Genomic DNA, 21,377 nt, shown 5'->3' with positions numbered 1-21,377 from the left:
ACAGATCAAAACAAAGCCCTAACTACCTCCGAAATTTGTTCATCAGCGCCCGAGTTTATTTGTTTGGTAAGACGAGACGTGTTTTAATACAGGAAGATGAAAACAGAAGTTGTGTTAGCCGCTAATGAAGAGATCAGAGTTCAACACAACACCTGTTGTCTGCTTTGCAGATCTCGTTGTTATATGATTCTTTTTACGTGTTTACCAATTTCAATCAAACATTGGCGTAGATCCGAACTGTGGATATTGGGCACGCTCAAAACATGTTTGGGCATCTGAAAGTCCGACCGCGGATTTATATTGAGCTCCATCCATCGTTGCCTAATATTTACCCTACCATAGTAATTTCATTTAATGTACTTGCAAAATGGATCGTATGGGGGAGGGGATATGAGCGGTTTTGCTGTACACATTGTAAATTGTCTCGCAACGCACACCAAAATAATCAATGAACTGCCTTTTCAACAAATGTACTTGTTAGTTAAGTGCAGTTTCTTTGTAGGTTGTATATATTGGTATAACACACCCCTAGCCGATCCAGGGGAGAGGGAGGCGCTCTCGGCATCCCAACCCCTTCCTTAAATCGTCCAAGTTACTTTATTTTTAAATATAGAGAACAAAAGTAATAACATGCCCCAAATGCAGATTGTCAGAATAGAAATTGTTATTAGGGGAGTACTACCCCTCCCCCCTTGCCATCACTTGAAACTAAATAATTGGTTCAGAGGGAGGGTTGCAAGTAAAAAGGTTACGCCCCTGCGTTTCGCTCCCTCATACGTTTTTGATCCGCCTCTGTTATCCCTATTGCTATAACGTCAGTCATTCTTTGCTCTCAAACTCATAATCCTGCTGTCCAGTACGAGTGTCTGATCTTGATGCTACGTCCCTGTGTATAATTATGTTGACGTATTTCGTCTTCGTAATGAAAACATGCGTGGTGTTTTATTAAGAAGAAACGCCAGGTACCATGTTACGCCATGGCTGGTGGTATTTTTGTATGATTGGTAGATAAATCAGATCAGATTCAACTCGCAATCAGCAGCAAAGTTGCTTGTTTTGTTATTATATACCATAACGGTACGTCAATCACTAACATTTTGTTGCTGTTGTCGGCTCTTTGATCTCAGATATCCAAATTAAACACGAAATAATATCTGTAAACATTGACTCATCCTCTTTGAGTCGAAAACCGTCAACCGAATAAAGCAAAACATACGAATCAAACAGGTATTAATTACAGAACAGAACAGAACATTATTAATTACAAACCTTGAATGTTTCGAAGTAATGACTCACCGGTCGTCATTTATATATATGTACACCTCAACTTCCATGCCTTAAATGAACTGCCTTTCGGCAATTGCGGTTATCATCCGATGAACGCAACACCTTCGGACATGTTCGGATGGCAATTCATCGCATAACAATATACATGAAAATTGTTCATCCTGTTTTTGGTTGTAATATCTCAGCAAGTCCCGTAAAATATAAATCAACCTTTTATAAATTGTTATTTTATGATATGTTAAATGTACTGGTGTCATAAGTGTTTCAATTTTGCTTTTAAAAGTGATTTCAAGTGGTTGATCTTTTTCCGCGTTATTGTGGCGTCATTTGACAAAATGTTTCCGGTTATAGTCGGGGCGTTTTATTTACAGAATGTGTAAGAAAGGATTACTGTAAGGTTTCTTAAATGGTGAAGAATTGTTTTAACAATTATTGGATGGAATAATGAACTATTGGTGTAAATATAAGTAATGAGTTGCGAGTTTGATGTAATTATTGGAGATATGAACGCAATTGGGCTGGACTCCACACACTTTGACCAGCCCAATTGCGTTCATACCCCGATAATGACATCAACCCCGCAATTCATTCCTTAAATTAATAACAGAACAGAGCAGAACATAATTAATTACAAACCTTGAATGTTTTCAAGTAATGACTCATATATAACATCGTCAAGTGCTCGTGTTGTCAATCAGCATGAGATTATGATTCTGTCTACAAATGAAAAAGGCATGTTTTAAAACACTCATTCATGATTGTGAGTCGATATTAAATATGAAACTAACTTCAAACTATCCTTTACAATATCTCGTTATACATTTTTATATATCACTCAGATTACGAAATCGAAAATTTGATCGAAATTACCCCTTAGAATTTTGCTGATACTCGTTCATTTTTTGTCCAATTTTCAATCACTATTATAACGTGTCCTGTTTGTTTATTTCAGCATTCCAGACAGTTGCTGTGGCTGTGATATTACTGGATGTTGTTTTCACTTCATCAAGTAAGTATATTTGTAATGCTTATTAGTGTTAGAAGTACATTTAAAAGGGACATCTCTACTGTGACACGACTTAGTAACTTGAGGCCACAACTTATTAACTTGAGGCCACAACTTAGTAACTTGAGGCCACAACTTAGTAACTTGAGGTCACAACTTAGTAACTTGAGGCCACAACTTAGTAACTTGAGGCCACAACTTAGTAACTTGAGGTCACAACTTAGTAACTTGAGGCCACAACTTAGTAACTTGAGGTCAGAGGTCACAACTTAGTAACTTGAGGCCACAACTTAGTAACTTGAGGCCACGACTTAGTAACTTGAGGCCACAACTTAGTAACTTGAGGCCACAACTTATTAACTTGAGGCCACGACTTAGTAACTTGAGGTCACAACTTAGTAACTTGTGGCCACGACTTAGTAAATATTCAATCAAAACACTCTTTTCATCTTTCCCGCTTTATTGTAATAATACAGTTACTGAACCCAATTAAGAATCTTAATCGATTTTAGTCGTTTATTGGAGTACATCTAAGTGTCATAGTTTCACTTTTCTGCTACATATTTGTGTACGTTGAACTTTTGCCAACATTAAAAAGAACAGACATGAGAAAACGAAAAATCGATGTTTTGTCATTTATGACGTTTATACACGTTTGGAGACATGACTAAAATATTTTATTGCATCGCGCCAAGGGGCGTATCCACGATTTGGCATTAGAGGGGACGTAATTTACGGGGGGCAATTTTTCACATGCGCCCACTCACTTAGAACCAAAATTTATAAAATAGATGGTTTAATTGTGGGTTTCCTCCCCTAGAAATTTAACAGTTAATTTGGACAATTTGGAAGGGTTGTGGGAGGGGGGGGCAGATGCATCTCCATTCCCCAGCTACCGCTAGCTCATTTTATAAATACTCATATGATTAAATGTTATATATTAATGTACTTTTGTACAAATGAGATGATTCACAGTGTTGTTTGTAATCGTCTATGTGCAGGCGATGTCTTGAAAAGAGGTGAAATATTCGCCAATTAAAGCTGTATTTTGTGAGCATTAAACGATAAAACAATGGAATAGTAGTTAAGGACCCAATTTTTCTTGATATTGTTTGCATAATAGAGTTTCAATGCAATACATGATGTATTTGCTGAGATATTGACTTAACGTGGTAACATGCAAAACCTTACCCGAAATTTTCTAGTCAAATGATAAAGGTCTATCATTATCATAATATGCAAAATAGAGTAATCTAACTTGGTTTGTCAAGTAGGTCGGAGGGTTGAATATCGTTGTATAAAGTATACAAAACAAAACCATAAACCGTATTACATTTCTAGATATGAACTTATTCATTCGGAACTCCTCGGCCATTTTTTATCGAAAACAACCTCGGATGTATGCAGGTACATCAGTAGAAGTAGTTCGTAAAATTTTGAATTATATCATTCATTAAATGTAGCGTTTTAGCTTGTATTCATTGATCTAAGTTTAAATTGATTGCCAGTGAAGTATATTATTGCAAACGTAATTTAGATTCCCAGGAGTTAAGTCATTAAGTTTAACAGCTAAATTAAATTACTACGCGATCTACTTGCAGTGGACTTCAACATACCGATTTCAGTGTTTGTAAACCGTTCATATACATATTAGATTGTTTTCGATAAAAATGGCCGAGGAGCTCCGAATGGAACTTATTATGACAGTATGGGGCAAACCCATTGACTACCTTTAGAAATGTTCCCCTATTAATATTTAATACATAAGGAACGGTGCGTAAAAATAAACAGACCACTTGAAAAATTATGAATGAAAACACAAAATTGCATACAACTTTTCAAACGTTTAGGATCTAATGATCGCATTAAGGTATATATATATGTTTATAAAGCAAACAATTCAACACAATGCCAAAAAGTATGAATATTTGCTTTATAGAAAGGCAACTTCAACCGCATTCAAATATATTGAAGATTAACTCGATTTATTGTCTATCAAAATTACATAAGAACCTGTACGTATAATAAAATATTTTATTAATCCAGTATCAAGCTGGGAAGAGGGTATAATTTTTCCTCTTCTCATCGCTGTAAAACGCATAAAACAAGCAAAACCGAGTCTGCATTAACCGTTATAGCTTGCATTTGGAGTCGTAAAACTGATAAGGGGGATATTCTAACTATTAGGCAACAGAAATTCCAAATTCAATGGGAATCGCAGGCGATTAAGTTACAGAAACATTTCAGTTTTATGATGTTTTCGTAACATTTCAACACAATTTATCTACATTATATTAAAATATATCTTAGTCAAATGAGTTTCAAAGATTTTTAATGTTTATAATTTTATGCACGTTCATCAATTAATTGATAAAAATGAGTTTTCAAGATGGTTTACTAGAAGTTAAGAAATTGACAAAGATTTTCAGTATAATTCCGAAAAAGTTTCATGGCAAAGGCGTTGTCGTAATAAATGTTTAAAAATGTAAAACATTGGCTATACATTTCCGAAAAGGATTCATGGCAAAGGCGTTGTCGTAATAAATGTTCAAAAATGTTGAACATTGGCTATACATTTCCGAAAAGGATTCATGGCAAAGGCGTTGTCGTAATAAATGTTAAAAAATGTTGAACATTGGCTATACATTTCCGAAAAGGATTCTTGGCAAAGGCGTTGTCGTAATAAATGTTAAAAAATGTTGAACATTGGCTAGATTTTTCCGAAAAGGATTCTTGGCAAAGGCGTTGTCGTAATTAATATTAGCTATTACAACGAAATCGTCACCCTTCATGCATTTACTCTTGCCTTTATCTGAATAGTAAACATGCCTTTCATTTAAAAGGCTGACATTTGTCTTTGAAAAGAGGTACAAACTATTTAAATAAAATCTCTGTTTGCCAGATGGGCAAATACTCATGACTCGAGTTATTCAACCTCACGGAGTACGTTTGAACGACTGCATACCAAACGTTGTTTTATTGTCTTATAGCACCTGTTATCTTCAACATTAATTACATAATGGCACAAAAACCTCGTGCATAATCTGTTTCTTTTGCATTTTTGTGCATGAATCATGCAACTAAGCGAATTAGTTATAGCTTTGTACTAATTGTTGCATTTTTATATATATTGTCTTTATGTCTTTTCAAGAAAGTAAGACTGTCTGAACATAGAGATTTGAGTATATATATAAAGTAAGCAGGTATATAAATATTTTGCCTGAATGAGCATTTTGTAAATTAGTAGGAGGCACATTTGGCAGAAAACCGAAATAAAAATTAAGTGTACAACAAAGGTTAATAATAATTATAGTTATGTATTAGTTGTTGCATACTGTCTTTATGTCATCACAAAAACTTAGACTGTCGGAACATATTGATTTGTGTATATTTCATGGAAGCAAACATATAAATTAATTGCTAAAAAAATCATCCGGTTAATAAGTGTAGGAGTCTCAGTTGGCAGAAAAACCGAAAATAATCAAATATTTAGCCTCATATCAAAAGGACCACAGTATAAGGCAGGTGCATTATATTCTGCTGAAATAAAACACACCCTTCATGTAAATTGGCATTTGGCTAGTAACGTTTTGGCTTTACCAATGGTGTTATGTACAACGCAATATATATGTCTGAGTATTCAACCCGGGCTGCTTTCAGATTCATAGTGTAATTTAACAGCTCATGAAAGTTTTCATATTTTGAGTTTAACTCCAGATGAAATAATTCAAAACAACGGTGAAACGCAGTAGAAAATGTAAACATGTTTTCCATAACTTAAACAACCGGTCCTGTGTCACATCAGTTTAAAGCAATTGTCATGTTTACTGACTGCTCCAGGCATCTGGAACGCATTGTAGACTTTATTTTAATATAAAAATTGAAAACTTAAAAGAATGCCGGAATGGAGATTAACTCAAATTGTCTATCAAAAGTACATAAGAACCTGTGCGATTAATGCAACATTTCATTCAAAGTTGTAAGCTGGGAAGTGGTTTCAATTTTCTCTTCCTCATCACTTATAGAACATAAACTTACAAAACCGAATGTGCATTATTAGTTTTCATTTATGGTCGTAAAATTGATATAGAAAGATCAACTCCTACTGGAATTATTACTATAAGGCAACAGGGATTCGAAATTCAATGGGAAACGCAGACTTCAAACCTACAGAGTTATTTTCATTATATATTTCACATGAAATATATTTATATTCAACTGTAAAAAGGAGGTTATAAGACAATTAGTATTGACATATTAAATCTGCCTTTCACTTAACATCATTGCTACTGTTTCGCTCAAAAAAGCTTGCATCACATTTATTTTATATACATGTGAAATTTCATTTGAAACTTTTCAGTATTTCTCTAGTAAGTTATCCAGTCTAATTCGGCAATTGCTCATACACTGTTTGTAGCTATGCTTAGCCCAGCTGTCTACCTTTTAAGCATATAGTGAGTCAGTGGTCGAGTTAGGGAGTTCGTTGGTATTTCCCATACATTTCTTTTTAACGAAGCATCGTGTGGACCTTAGAATTTCATGAGACTGTATCTGAGACTCTATCATAGTTATATACTTACTTTTATTTTTTCTCTAATTATCTAATTCTAAGTGGCACGGTACCTTTAAAGTGTACCATTAAACAGTCGCTATGAATACGCTCGCGTCAATGAATGACGTTGAAAAAGATTACCAGTACATTTCCGAAAAGGATTCTTGGCAAAGGCGTTGTCGTAATAAATGTTCAAAAATGTTGAACATTGGCTATTACACCGAAATCATCCCACTTCATGCATTGACTATTGCCTTTATCTGAATGGTAAACATGCCTTTCATTTAAAAGCTGACATTTGTCTTCGAAAAGAGGTACGAACACATAAAAATAAAAACCATATTTGCCAAATGGGCAAATACTCATGACTCGAGTTATTCAACGTCACTGAGTACGTTTGAACGACTGCATACCAAACGTTGTTTTATTGTCTTATAGCACCTGTTATCTTCAACAATAATTACATAATGACACAAAAACCTCGTGCATACTGCGTTTCCTTTGCATTTTTGTGCATGAATCATGCAACTAAACGAATTAGTTATAGCTTTGTACTAATTGTAGCATATTGTCTTTATGTCTTCGCAAGAAAGTAAGACTGTCGAAACATATAGATTTGAGTATATATATATATATATATAAATGAAGTAAGCAAGACTTCGTATATAAATATTTTGCCTGAATAAGCATCTTGTAAATTAGTAGGAGGCACACTTGGCAGAAAACCGAAAAATATCAAGTGTAAACTCAGGTTAAGAATAATTATAGTTGTGTACTTGTTTTTGCATATTGACTTTATGTCATCACAAATAAGTAAGACTGTCGGAACATATTGAAAATTAATTGCAAAAATAAGCATCCGGTTAATGAGTGTAGTAGGAAAAGTTGGCAGAAAAACCGCAAATAATCAAATGTACAGCCTCATATTAAAAGGACCACAATATAAGGCAGGTGCATTATATTCTGCTGAAATAAAACACACCCTTCATGTAAATTGGCATTTGGCTAGTAACGTTTTGGCTATACCAAGGGTGTTATGTACAACGCAATATATATGTCTGAGTTTTTAATCCAGACCACTTTCAGTTTTAAAGTGTAATACAACAGCTCATGAAAGTTTTCATTTTTTGAGATTAATTCCAGATGAAAGTATTCAAAAGTATTCAAAACAATGGTGAAACGCAGTAGAAAATGTAAACATGTCTGTTTCCATTATGCATAAATAAACGTATAAACAATCGGTCCAGTGTCACATCAGTTAAAAGCAATAGTATGTTAACTGACTGCTCAAGGAATCTGGAACGCGTTGTAGACTTTATTTTAGAACACAATTTGGAAACTTAAAAAAAAAACAGAAAGGGCTGAAACTTTTCAGGCGCGTATGCATCCATTATTTATGTCTTTATATCTACATGTGTATTTGTATATCCAGACATCAGGAACGAGTTGTAGGCTATATTTTAGTAGAAAAAATCGAAAACTTAAAAAAAAAAAATACTGAAAAAGGCTGAACTTTTCAAGCGTTTAAGCATCCTTCATTTATATCTTTTTATCAACATGTGTATTTGTATATCAAATTTAATAAACTCAAATAAGAAACATGAGGTACGGAAAAAGTTTTATTTGAAGACAACCGTTTAACATATATAGGAAATTAACTCAAATTGTCTATCAAAAGTACATCAGAAATTATGCGATTAATGCAATATTTCCTTCAATGTTGTAAGCTGGGAAGTGGTTTTAATTTTCTCCTCCACATCACATATAGAACATAAACTTACAAAACCGATTGTGCATTATAAGTTTGCATTTGGGGTCGTAAAATTGATAAAGAAAGATCAACTCCTACTGGAATTATTACTATTAGGCAACATGGATTCGAAATTCAATGGAAAACGCAGACTTCAAAAGATAGAAAATGAAATCATGGTTTGAGTTACAGAAATATTTCAATTTTATGATGTTTTCGGAATATATGAACATAATAGCATGCCAAAAACATTGGCAAATGGGCAAATAATATACATGACACAAATTGTTCAATCTGACCTAGTACATACCATACTGCATACCAAACGTTGTTTTATTGTCTTATAGCACCTGTTATATTCAATATTAATTACATAATGGCACAAAAACCTCGTGCATAATGCGTTTCATTTGCATTTTTGTGCGTGAATCATGCAACTAAGCGAATTAATTATAGCTTTGTACTAATTGTTGCATATTGTCTTTATGTCTTCGCAAGGAAGTAAGACTGTCAGAACAAATAGATTTGAGTATATACATAAATTAAGCAAGTATATAAGTATTTTGCCAGAATGAGCATCTTGTTTATTAGTAGGAGGCACACTTGGCAGAAAACCGAAAAATATCAAGTGTAAACTCAGGTTAAGAATAATTATAGTTATGTACCAGTTTTTGCATATTGTCTTTATGTCATCACAAAAACTAAGACTGTCGGAACATATTGATTTGTGTATAAATAATTGAAGCAAACATATAAATTGATTGCCAAAATAAGCATCCGGTTAATTAATGTGGGAGGCACAGTTGGCAGAAAAAAAACACGAAAATAATCAAGTGTACAGCCTCATATCAAAAGGACCACAGTATAAGGCAGGTGCATTATGTTTCTGCTGAAATAAAACACATACACCCTTCACGTAAATTGGCATTCGGCTAGTAACGTTTTGGCTTTACCAAGGGTGTTATGTACAGCGCAATTTATATGTCTGAATTTTCAACCCAGGCCGATTTATAGTGTAATAAATTAGCTCATGAAAGTTTGCATATTTTGAGATTAATTATACCTGACAAACTCCAGATGAAAATATTCAAAATCAATGTTGAAACGCAGTAGAGATTATAAACATGTTTTCCATACATGTAAGCATAATTTATGAAAACAAGGGATATAATCGATATAAATTTAGATATATTTTTATAAAATGTTAAAGATGTGCCTAAAGGCTCTTGTGAATGTATTGTTAGACTTATAGTATAGAGTTTCGTACAGGACATGCAATGATATATATTGATTATCTCTTACCTAGCAAATCTGCGTTCACTAGTGATGAAAATCTCTAAATCAATGTAGGAAAAAGCGAAACTTACAGCCGCAGTCAAAACTTACTATAAATGATTCGTTTGGACATCGGGAAATACTTCTCTTTAACGAAAATTCATTTGTTATGACCGAAACACAAAACCTGTCTAACAAAACCGAACTATTCGTAAAAAGGTTTGAGATAACCAAATAATCAAAAACACAGAGTTCGAAATAGCAAGTTTTGACTGTATATGCATTTTTAAATATCCCTATATGGCCACGCATTCATGCTCTATTCCATTTCCTTATTTCCTAAAATATCGTTGTTGCATAGCTCAACAATAAAAATAACATTGCGAATGAGAGAACATTGAACTTATTTAAACGACGTCATTGTCACGTGATATGCGTAAGTGCTGCTTCAATTGTGAAGCACGTCTAAGTTTTTGTCAATGTCTGCTTTTTGATCACCGAAATGATGTATGAATAATGAAATGATTCATTTTATGCTTGATTTTTCAAGCCCTAAACCGAGCCTTTACGTGATAACATTATGGAACAGTAGCCTGGACATATCTGTGACAATAATTAGGACAACAATGCCAAACCAATTAACAGCAACGGTATATTACCTGACTACTCCAGTCTGTTCGTTATGAAGGCATCAGGAATGCGTTGTAGACTTTATTTTAGTAGACAAATAAAAAACTTATTACTAAAATGAAACAGAGAAGGCTGCAACTTTCAATGCGTTTAAGCATTCTTCAATTGTATATCAAACTTTATCGATTCAATCAAGAACCATGAGGTACAAAAACAAACTTTATTGAAAGACAACTGCAAGCAAATTACAGATATTGAAGATTAACTCGAAATTGTCTATCACAATTACATGAGAACCTGTGCGATTAATGAAAGATTTTATTGCTCTCTGGTAATCTGGGAAGTGGTTTTCTTTTTGCTTTGTCATCGCTTATAGAACCTTATAAAACCGAGTGTGCATTTACCTTCAAAGATTGCTTTTTGGGTCGTAAATTTGATAAAGGAATATAAACTCTTACTATTAGGCAATTGGGATTCAAAGTGGATGGGAAACGCAGACTTAAAGAAATGAAAAGTGAATAAAATATTGGATTAAATTACAGATACACTTTAATTTTATGACGTTTTTCGTAGCATATCAACATTATTACAACGCAAAAAAGTTTTAAATTATATTGAAAAATGAACCAGTCTATTAAAGATAAAGGTATACACTGAGAAATAATACACCAACATTATTGAATCTATGTAATTATTATCAACAGGGCTCTTTTATTTTCGATTATACTTGGAAGAAGTGCCTAAGTCGAATGAGTTTCAAGGAAATTCAAAAACTAGTATTACACCGTCGCTATGGATATTTAACGGCATTGACGCTCTCAGACAAAAACATTAATAAAACCCGGGTCAATCTCTTAGAAATACTTATACTTTGAGTGTATAAGATTATTACAGCACTGGCAAACATCTTCCTGTTACTAAAAGCTTTCAGGTTAATAACTTAATAGAGATCGATCAGTGCAATCAAACGTCAGGCGTATGGATCCACTTTCAACGACGTCCCGTTATAGTTACGTTTGCATACAATGTGTCGCTGTCATTTAGTATTCCTTTAACGCATATAATAAAAAAACGATGAAAAATGTTTGATGAATGTAAGATCGCTATTTTTTCACTACAACTAAATATGTTACTTTTTGGCTGAGTTACTTGTGAAATATAACTTTTGGTGCTCACTGGGTAAAATATGTTGCGAACTAACAATTGTCCTATAATAATATATTAACTTGTTTTATTGCAAAGGCGTTGTCGTAATTGATGTATATCTATTGCACGAACGTATAAACGAATTATGTATGAACTCTCCTTTGATGCAATGCCTCAATATGTATATGATATATTATGTTCTCTTGATCTTTTTGTCATTTATTTGTGACATGAGTTTAGATTAATTAATAAACCAGTGAACTTGAAACTTGTTAAGCTTTTTGGAGTTGTCTACGTTTCTTAAATATGCACAATTTGAAAAGCAAATAATATTATTATAGGAAAATGCACATGACAGTTGCATTTATCAATCTTATTGAAGCCGTTTGTTAAAGCTGCATGGAAACGTGTATTTTACTTTCTTCTAGAACCTGTTATGAGTAGTTCAACGTTAATTACATGATAGCACAATTATATCGTGCATAATAATAAATTTATGTTTGACGTTTTGCAAATGAGTCAGACAAAAGAATGTATGGTTATAGTGTTGTACTAACTGTGGCACATTATCTTAATGTCAGAAGGAAGCAAGTCTATCTGAGCAAAGCTATGTGAGTATAAACACTAAACGCAAACATATCAATGATTTGCCAAAATAAGCATCTTGCAAATTGTTGTAGGAGGCACAGTTGGCAGAAACACGGACTAAAACCAATTGCAAATCATCATAAAAGGTCGGCAATATGGCGTTAAACAGGTGCATTATATTTCTTCCGAAATAAAATACATAAACTTTTTAACATTGACATGTGGCTTATTAAGTGTTGGCTCTGCCACTGGTGTTATGCACAATGTAATTTATAGATCTGGATTGGTCTGGATGCTTAAACCAGACAGATTACAGATTTATAGATTCATAAAACAAGTCCGTGAAGATGTGCATGTTTTGGGGATTAAATATATTAGATAGTTTTGTATCCAAAACCAACTGCGAAAATAGAAAAAAATCTGACTTATTCAATTAAAAAAAAAAGCAAATCGATTTTTAATTTCGTAAACTGACTGCGTCGGTAACATGGGTAAGCAAATGAATATATCATGTGTAAAACTAAGTCCCATGTCAAGTCATTAATCCAAATGTTGAACTGTCAGAACTTTTGTAAGGAAATTGGTATAGATAGGCAAGAGTCAGACCATTCCGTGCATTGAGAAGCGTGTTGGCTTATCAGCGTATGATATAATACACATCATAAGGCGATATGTCACTAACATCATGAGCATTAAGTGATAACACCATGACACATAAGCCGTACGGCTGCTGTTGAAATATAACGGGTATGAATGGGCATCCTTGCCTAACGCCTCATTGGTAATACGCTTAACCATGTGGAGGCAATTTGTAGACATGAAAACGCCAGGTGGGTAGATTAATAATCCTAGACATGATGGTCATTATTTATACCTTGACCAGGATGGAACACGTGTTAGTGCTTAATATTTATGTTGTAAATAAATGTTTTATACTCTGAAGATAGCCGTTGATTTTTACACACTCCCCTGTAGGTAGGAAAGTTAGGTTGATAATGGATTTACTGTATATATAGTGTGAAACATTCGTGTATGCTTGTATGATTTCTCCGAGACTAAAGTAGACCACAGTAAACCATTGAACTTTCCGCGGTTATTCAATATTTTTGCGCACTCTGCTATTAAACAGGCGGTTACAATTGTGTTATCAGTAAATAATATTTTTTATAAATGCATTATTTAGTAAGTAGTTAAAGATTTATTAGTCAAAATTTATGTTTGTTGTACATCTGTATGTATTGATTTTGAATAAGAGTGTCACTTTAACATTAAGATGAAAAATAATAACAATATGAATTAGTGCCTTGAAATGGACATACATGGCTTTGAAAACAATTTCAACAGGAGTCTAAAGTCGAACTTTTTTCAGAATTTTCAATATTTTGATGTTTGATCTTTTATTATTCCTGAGAATAAATCTTGAAAAGGCTGATAATTTTTAGTACTACCAATGCCTTTCCCACTTGAAACGGCGTGAAACAATGCTTTGGCTGATTATTATGAGATTATGATAAACGAGATTAGTTATGCGTGCTTTGATGATAATTAAGATTAGAATACAAACTAATAGAGAACGAATACTGTTTTTTCTCGAATTGTGATGATAGAAGTTGTTTTTCCTTGATTCATTTACATGTATCGGAATACAGATAAACCCGGTTGGCTCGAACTTCCAGAAACCGGCAAAAATATATCGAGCCTCGGGAAATTCGAGCCAGGCGGGAATGATTATCTTCGGTTTAGAGAAATCGGTCCTTTAAATCTAGTTCGAGCCAATGATGATTTCGAGCCAAGCGAGTTCGAGCCAACGGAGTTCGACTGTATAGGGATTGCATTGCCTTCTCTTTGTATTATTTTAAAGGGAGTATGTCGTACTCTGGGGTAAAAGTATGGAATAACATTCCAAATGAAATAAGACAGAGCGAAAGTATTAAAAGTTTTACAGTAAATTATACTAAGTGGATAAATTCGAATCAACAGTCATAAAGCTAAAATTGTAAATATGGCCATATGTAAGTCTGTAAGTTAAACCTCTGCCGCCATATGTATGTATTATGTTGTTGTGTAACATTGTTATCATGTTGATCATGTTTATGAATAATGCTAACTTTGAATTTGTTATGCTGATTGTTATATTGCTATATAATTATGTATTTGTATGTATGTAAATATTGCTTTAGAGGGCCCCAAGGAAGATTAGTTTACACTAATTGGGTTACCCTCTGTAAATAAAGACTTTCATTCATTCATTTATTCATTCATTGTAGACATACTTATAAATAAATATATTATGAAATCGCTATATACTAATGTTTCTTTATATTTTATTCATCAGCATCATAACACACATATAGTATTACTTGTTTAACACATAGTATTACTTGTTTAACACATAGTATTACTTGTTTAACACATAGTATTACTTGTTTAACACATAGTATTACTTGTTTAACACATAGTATTACTTGTTTAACACATAGTATTACGTGTATAAATTGAGTTTGCATTCGAAGCCTTCACTATCAATGTGTCTATAGTTTCAGTTCTCAAAATAAACATGTTACAGCAAATTTGTTCCATTTTACAGATTACAATGTTGTTAAGCAATCAATAATCAACAACAGTTATCTTGCAAAATGCCATGAAAATGCTAATTCTGATGTCACAAGAGATTCATGCGTCTGTAAATTATTTTTGTCTGGAAATTATGATTCAGAAATCGGTAATTACAGAGATAGGTAAGCCTAAAGTCACCTGATGATTTTGTTTGTATTGGAACAGGCTTCGTGTATCAAGTGTTATTAGCAATTAGCGAGAAGATTTGCTATGAGATACATTTTCTGTGAATTCCTGAAACTAATTTAAATAGGCAGAAGCCCGATTATTGCTTTACACATGATACGGCTTGATCTTTATTTTCTTTTTCCGATGCAAAAACTATTTTGGCAATCACTGCTACTTGTTCCATACAATTACATCTGAACGATTTATGTTGTCAAGATGTTACATCTGTGTGTTTATTACGTTTCGTAGAAAGACAGTATTTAATTAGGCAAAAAGACCGAAGAAAGTATTATTTTGTTGGCAGTTTCATTTTTATTTCAGACACGCTCATGCACGAAACATCAAACGGAACAAAAACTATCACAATTTATTACCAATCATTGTCATCGTCGTAAAATGTAGCCGTTTTCAAAATGTGTAATTGGTAAACAACTTTGATAACATTCAATTATGGTCATTTGTAAGACTGCATCTAAAATCTGTTCAACAGAAACTGTGACATGATTAAACATCGCTGAACAAATATCAATTGCTCGGGAGTTTGGCGATTTTACCCGGGTCTACGCTCTTTTGCGCTTACCTTAACTTATTTTATCTTTCAGTCGGCCCTCAGTCTCTGAAGGTCGGTCCCCCACCGATGATTTTTGATGACTTCAGCCCGGCCTGCTTCAACTTCACCCATGGCAACTATCAAGAGATGGAGTTCTATAGTCCAGGATACCCCCAACAGTATCCGAACGAGATTGACTGTGTCATGTACTTACAAGGTAAGGATAAAGTTGCATATAACCTTGTCCCTTGAACCGTCAATAACCGTAGGCAATCGGAACACCTCAACCATTTTCCACCGAACACAGGAAAGAGAGAAAACAGATAGAGAGATAAAGATAGTTGGAAAAACGTTTGTAAACGTTAAGTTATTATATTGATGAGCAGGTGCATATATATAGTACCGAGGTCCATTCCTATTAATGTCTCAGGAATCTCAAATGAGATATTTACACACACACAAAAACAAAACAAAAAGAATGTTAGCTTAATTCTGTTAAAATTAGGACCTGGTTTACAATTGTTGTTATAACTTGAAAAATGAAAGGTCAACGACACAATATGCCAACGCATTAATGACTTAAATGACTTTGCTACCTATCATGTTGAGAGTCGAAAGCCACAAGTTATTATCATTCGACTCAATCTACATTAAAGAGTACCAGCCATGTAGGTCAATAAAGATTCTTGTATATTTTTTATTGCGAGTGGATTACTTACATTTATTGTCCCACAAAAACAAGAAGGAATCCCAAATGCTCCTCCCAAACTCTTTGTCGAGATTAGCTCTTATAACATTCTGACTACTCCAGTCTTTGAGTTGATCATTTCTTAAAACTCTTTGACTATTCAAGACGGCTGGTAAATGCTGTCTTTCAGTGGCAATAAAACTCTCCCTCTTTGAAGTGGTAATTCTGCTTGGTATCAATCGTTGCCGAAAATTAGAGCGGCCTTCTGGTTGCGGGGTAGATGAAGCAATCAGTGTCATTAATAGAAATTAGGACCCATTTCTTAGCAACTTTGCGTAAATTGAGATAAAACGTGGATTAAAGGGCAGCATGAATTCCACTGGCAAGCTATTGAAATGCATTCATATAAATATTTCTGTTTTCTCTTACATTGTCAGACTTTTTGTCGTCGTTTTGTTTGCTTTCTGTGCTCTGTGTTTGTGTTCTGTGTTTTGCCTTTCTCTTCCAATTCCTGTACGGTATTGTATTAAGCAAATGCATTTTTTTGCATAAACAGACCCCGGGTAATTCGCTGAACTCCTTTGTACATGTCGTTATTGATGTTACTCTATAATAAATAAAGATCAGAGAAAAATGCTGGAATGGAGTGCGGCTAATGCATATTACATATGATAATCCATCTTCGTTCCTCGACCTCCAACAATGAAGGTGTAATGTGGTGAACATAATATTCGCAGTATTCATAAAACATCGTAAGTAATTTACAAAATTAAGTCATGTTCCCAAGTTGAGTAAGTTAACAAACATGTCATTTGATATGATAGCTCAATACTTTATAAAATAATAAAAAAAATCATTGATGTTATCGAATATACATACTTTAATTACTTATTCTTTTTTTAAAAATGACTACGAAGGTTTTAAGAAATGACTTCAGATGATTTATAGATACCGGCCATGCTCATTATCAATACTGGTAAAATTAAGTATTGCTAGATCACACATCATCTATTTGTGAAAAGGGTTAAAGGCCGGGTTGCCTGACCCCAAATATCCTACCGGGCAGCCATTAAGCCTATTTTGAAAAAGGAGGTGTGGTTAATCGGATTTATGAGGCGAAGCAAGAGGGCACATGTTCGATCTCTAGCAATTACACGTATAATAGGATTTTAGCTAAAGAAATATCGAAGGGTAACCTCTCCGTTTTATGTTGCACCCTTTTGCACTTAAGGAGACCGGCATGGGCACCAGTTTGCCTTCATAGAATTAAATACTTCAGACCGTCAAAAGTTACTACGCGATCCACACGCAGCGTAGTTAAGTGTACAGATTTCTGACATTGTAAACCATCCATACACATCCGAGGATGTTTTCGTTGGAAACTGGCCGAGAAGTTCCGAATGCCGCCCCGTCCTTTGCAGCACCCTGTCCATTTCAAAATCATGCTCAAACTCAACGTTTTGTCCCTGTATAGTGGATTCTTTGCATTCGTGGTAATTCCACGGTCCGGGACTGTTAACAATTTCAGATATCATTGCAAAGTCGAACCCCGTTGGCTCGAACTCCCAGGGACCGTCAAAAATACATCGAGCCTCAGAAAATTCGAGCCAAGCGGGAATGGTCACCTTCAGTATATAAAACTCAGTCCTTGACATCCAGCTCGAGCCAACGAGGAATTCGAGCCAAGCGAGTTCGAGCCAACGGGGTTTGATAAAGGATACACATTATACATTCAACAATTTGATTTTACCTTTCACAGCGCCCCCTGGGTTCTATGTAGATCTGTATTTCACGGACGAGTTTTCCATCGAGGAGTCGGAAGGATGCAAGTACGATTTTATAGGTAAACACATTAATCTAAATTGTTTAAGTTTGTAGTAGAGAAATGGAACATCAGAAAAATTAAAATGTCATTTACGCTTTGCTTTCAATTTATTGAAAAGGAGCATCATGTAAAAATGTGGCTGCTTGAGAATATCTATTGCTCATGGGAAATGCCAAGTGCTTTCCACTTGGTTCCTGGGGCTGTAAAATTCAACCTATTAACTTTACATCTCGATCATGCATATATTTAGTTGTCTATATTGTATTTTGTCCAATTGGAAGGCAGTAAGTTTTTTTAATCAATTTTGGTTTTAATAATGTGAAGCGGTAGATATAAACAATGGCTGGCTCAGTTTGTGTTTAGTAAAATAAAGTAGACCACCAAAATAATTCTAGATTGTTAATATGTTCTTACACAAAAGCAGTCGTTATGAAACTGTGTCACCTCAAGCAATCTATTTATGTAAGACCATACTTACAATCTTTTACCGATTCGTAGTATAGCTTCTTATTAAACATGGAAAACAGAAATTATTGGCGAGTAACCTAATTTCACAGAGCTTCGGGACGGACCATTCGGTTACTCCAAATTTCTGGCGCGCTTTTGTGGGGAGGAGTATCCGGTGACCGTGCAGACAAAGTCTCGTTTCCTGTGGACGCGATTCTCGTCTGATGGCCTCGTGCAGTATAACGGCTTCCGGGCGGTGTATGAGTACAAAATATCCTCGGGTAAGGGGTCTTTCTAGATTGCGTTCCTTAAGTCATATTAAAGTAAATACACCGTTTTTCCTTTCAATTTTCTGCAACTTAATGCTCTTGAAAAAAACAACAACATCGAATAGGCGATGTCTATTAAAGGGGCACACTAGAGGTTGATATAAAACAGTTTTTAATGCATTATTAGAGATTACTTAACTCGTTTTCAGTAATGATAAAAACAAATATCATATGATATGCGTACAGATAAATTAAAGTTATTGATATTTTGCCGTTTTTTTTTCAACTGGGGAATATGTGATTATGTGACCACGCAGCTATTAATTTAAAAAAACCGACATATAAAAGTAAATCGTTTTTTAAACAATTAATACGGTTATTTTTGCTTTAGTCACTGAATTCAAGTGAGTTCAACAAAATAATGCATTAAAATAAAAAAAAATAAAAAATTGTTTCAACTTGTATTGTGTCCCTTTAAGTTTCGAGGCGAAAATGAAAGCATCACTTGTTCACACAAGTCACGTGATACGGAACACAAATCAGATGCATCACTGTGCGGAAAATTACTTATCAGGGTGTCTATTTACAGGAATTACCATAAATTAAGTGTTATACTGCGAAAATACTGATATGCATGGTCGTAAAATTAAGAGTTAAAGATAAACACTTTCGTGCTCTTGAAACAAATCAAGGTTTTCCAGTTTTCGTGCTGTTTAAAACGCGGTTTTATGGGGTGAAAATTTGAAAAGTAATGTGATTTTGTAAAAAACAATATGTAAAAGCAAAGTTTTTTCTATAATCATCATCTAACTTCAAATAAATGCTCACGATTAGTTATATGAAATTATAATTATAATGTTTGTAAATGATTTAATTAAATTGCCCCGCCTTTAAACCTTTATAATTCTTCTTTCAAAGTTAATGATAAATTTTCCATTTTCCATTAACAGTCTAAAAACAGAAAACATGCGCAGATAATTGTAAAGGATAATGTTTTGTTATACTGCAATATATTTATGATTGGTTGGTAGCACATTCACGAAGTTCGATTGGTCCACATTAAATTATTAAATAGATATTGACCGATCTTTAGGCATTTGGCACTTTAACTAAATCAACGAATTTTATAGTAATGTCTATCTACTGTAGTGCAGGTGCAACCAAAAATATTTTGATCAAATGTACTTTTTTCGTCAGGTCGGTTGGTTTCTGTTTCCTAAAAAAAATATTTCTAAATAGTTGTTCTCTTAGACTATCTTTACGTATACTTATGCAAGCCTCATATACACCAAGAACGTAATTTTGGACACATTTGTTCGACGGATTTATCGAACTCTTTTTCTTTAAAAATACAAGAATGATTTCCTTTTGTCTTTTAAGCGACCGCTCCTATCATTCGCCCAAAAACTTCGAAATGAATGGCTGTAAAAAATTGTGAAATGTTTGCTCACTGTTGTTTTTAAACGAAATTGATTTGTTTTTAATTTTTACCGCTCGATTCCTTTTGTTTTTAAGTGAAATCAGCAAATCCACACAGTGTTACTTCCCTTACAGTACAGTCATCAGTGCCTCCATGCAAATCCCGTGACCATACCTAAAATATAATATCGGTACAGATTGTAAATTATCTGTAATTTTATTTTTTTATTTTTTTATCTCAACCTCAATGCATTTTGAATAATTTTAAAAAAACATATCGAAAAAGGAGAGGATAAAAGCATATAAAGCTGCACTCTCACAGATTGAACGTTTTGACAACTTTTTTTATTTTTTTTGTCTTGGAACAAGCCAATTTTTGCGAAAATCCATAGAAACCAATTATACAAGACTGCTGACAAAATCAGATCGCAGATTTTTATATTAAAGTACAAAAAATTATGTTGTATGCATTTTTTTCTTAAACGGTTAGTAACGGTTTAAGCCATAAAACATTTATTTTCGAACGGGAATATGAATATCTACGATCTGATTTTTTGCAAAAATTGGCCCTTTCTAAGACAAGAAATAAAAAAAAGTTGTAAAAATGGTAAATCTGTGAGAGTGCAGCTTTAAAAGAAAGGTGTTAATAAAATCCCGCTTTACTCGCTAATGTTAGCAGAGATCTGTTTTGATCGCCAGGGGAGACCACTGCGTAGGATATTGCGAAATCAGTAGAATATAGAATATAAAACATGTTGGTATGGCCTAATTTTCCTTTATATTTTGTATTTTCAGAATACGATTCAGTTAACGATCCAAACCAAGGTGAGTTTTTTTTTATTTGTACCAACAGTAAATAATAAATATATTAACTATTCAGGATGCACTAGTTAATGTTTATGTTATTATCTATTTGCGTTTTCTCAAGGCAAAATATACACTTAATCACTTTCATACTACCGAATTAGCATATGGCAGTTATATGATTAGCGTAAAATGGCTCAAAATATTGTTGGATTCTATATCCTGCATTTTCGTTTCCCATAATAATTAGAAAATAAGTGATAAGCTGTGGCTTCCCGCCATTTCCTTCCTCAAGAACAGAATACTCTCAGTTTTAACAAGAACTCTGCATAGTTGTCTCTATTGAATACGAACCAG

At 33.8% G+C, this 21,377-nt stretch overlaps 1 protein-coding gene across 3 annotated transcripts in view; it reads left to right on the top strand.

The window, feature by feature from the left end:
* LOC128245148 (neuropilin and tolloid-like protein 1) overlaps positions 1 to 21,377 on the top strand; it is a 42,951-nt gene that overhangs the window by 15,984 nt on the left and 5,590 nt on the right. For all 3 annotated transcript variants that reach the window (XM_052963393.1, XM_052963392.1, XM_052963394.1), the window contains exons 2-6: positions 2,240 to 2,296; positions 15,621 to 15,785; positions 18,016 to 18,099; positions 18,639 to 18,809; positions 21,012 to 21,041. In XM_052963393.1, coding sequence (XP_052819353.1) covers positions 2,240 to 2,296; positions 15,621 to 15,785; positions 18,016 to 18,099; positions 18,639 to 18,809; positions 21,012 to 21,041 — 507 coding nt within the window. The remainder of the gene's footprint in view (positions 1 to 2,239; positions 2,297 to 15,620; positions 15,786 to 18,015; positions 18,100 to 18,638; positions 18,810 to 21,011; positions 21,042 to 21,377) is intronic.

This window comes from Mya arenaria, chromosome 8 (assembly GCF_026914265.1).
Source record: "Mya arenaria isolate MELC-2E11 chromosome 8, ASM2691426v1".
Lineage (NCBI taxonomy): Eukaryota > Metazoa > Mollusca > Bivalvia > Myida > Myidae > Mya > Mya arenaria.
This window is presented reverse-complemented; position numbering and strand designations above follow the sequence as displayed.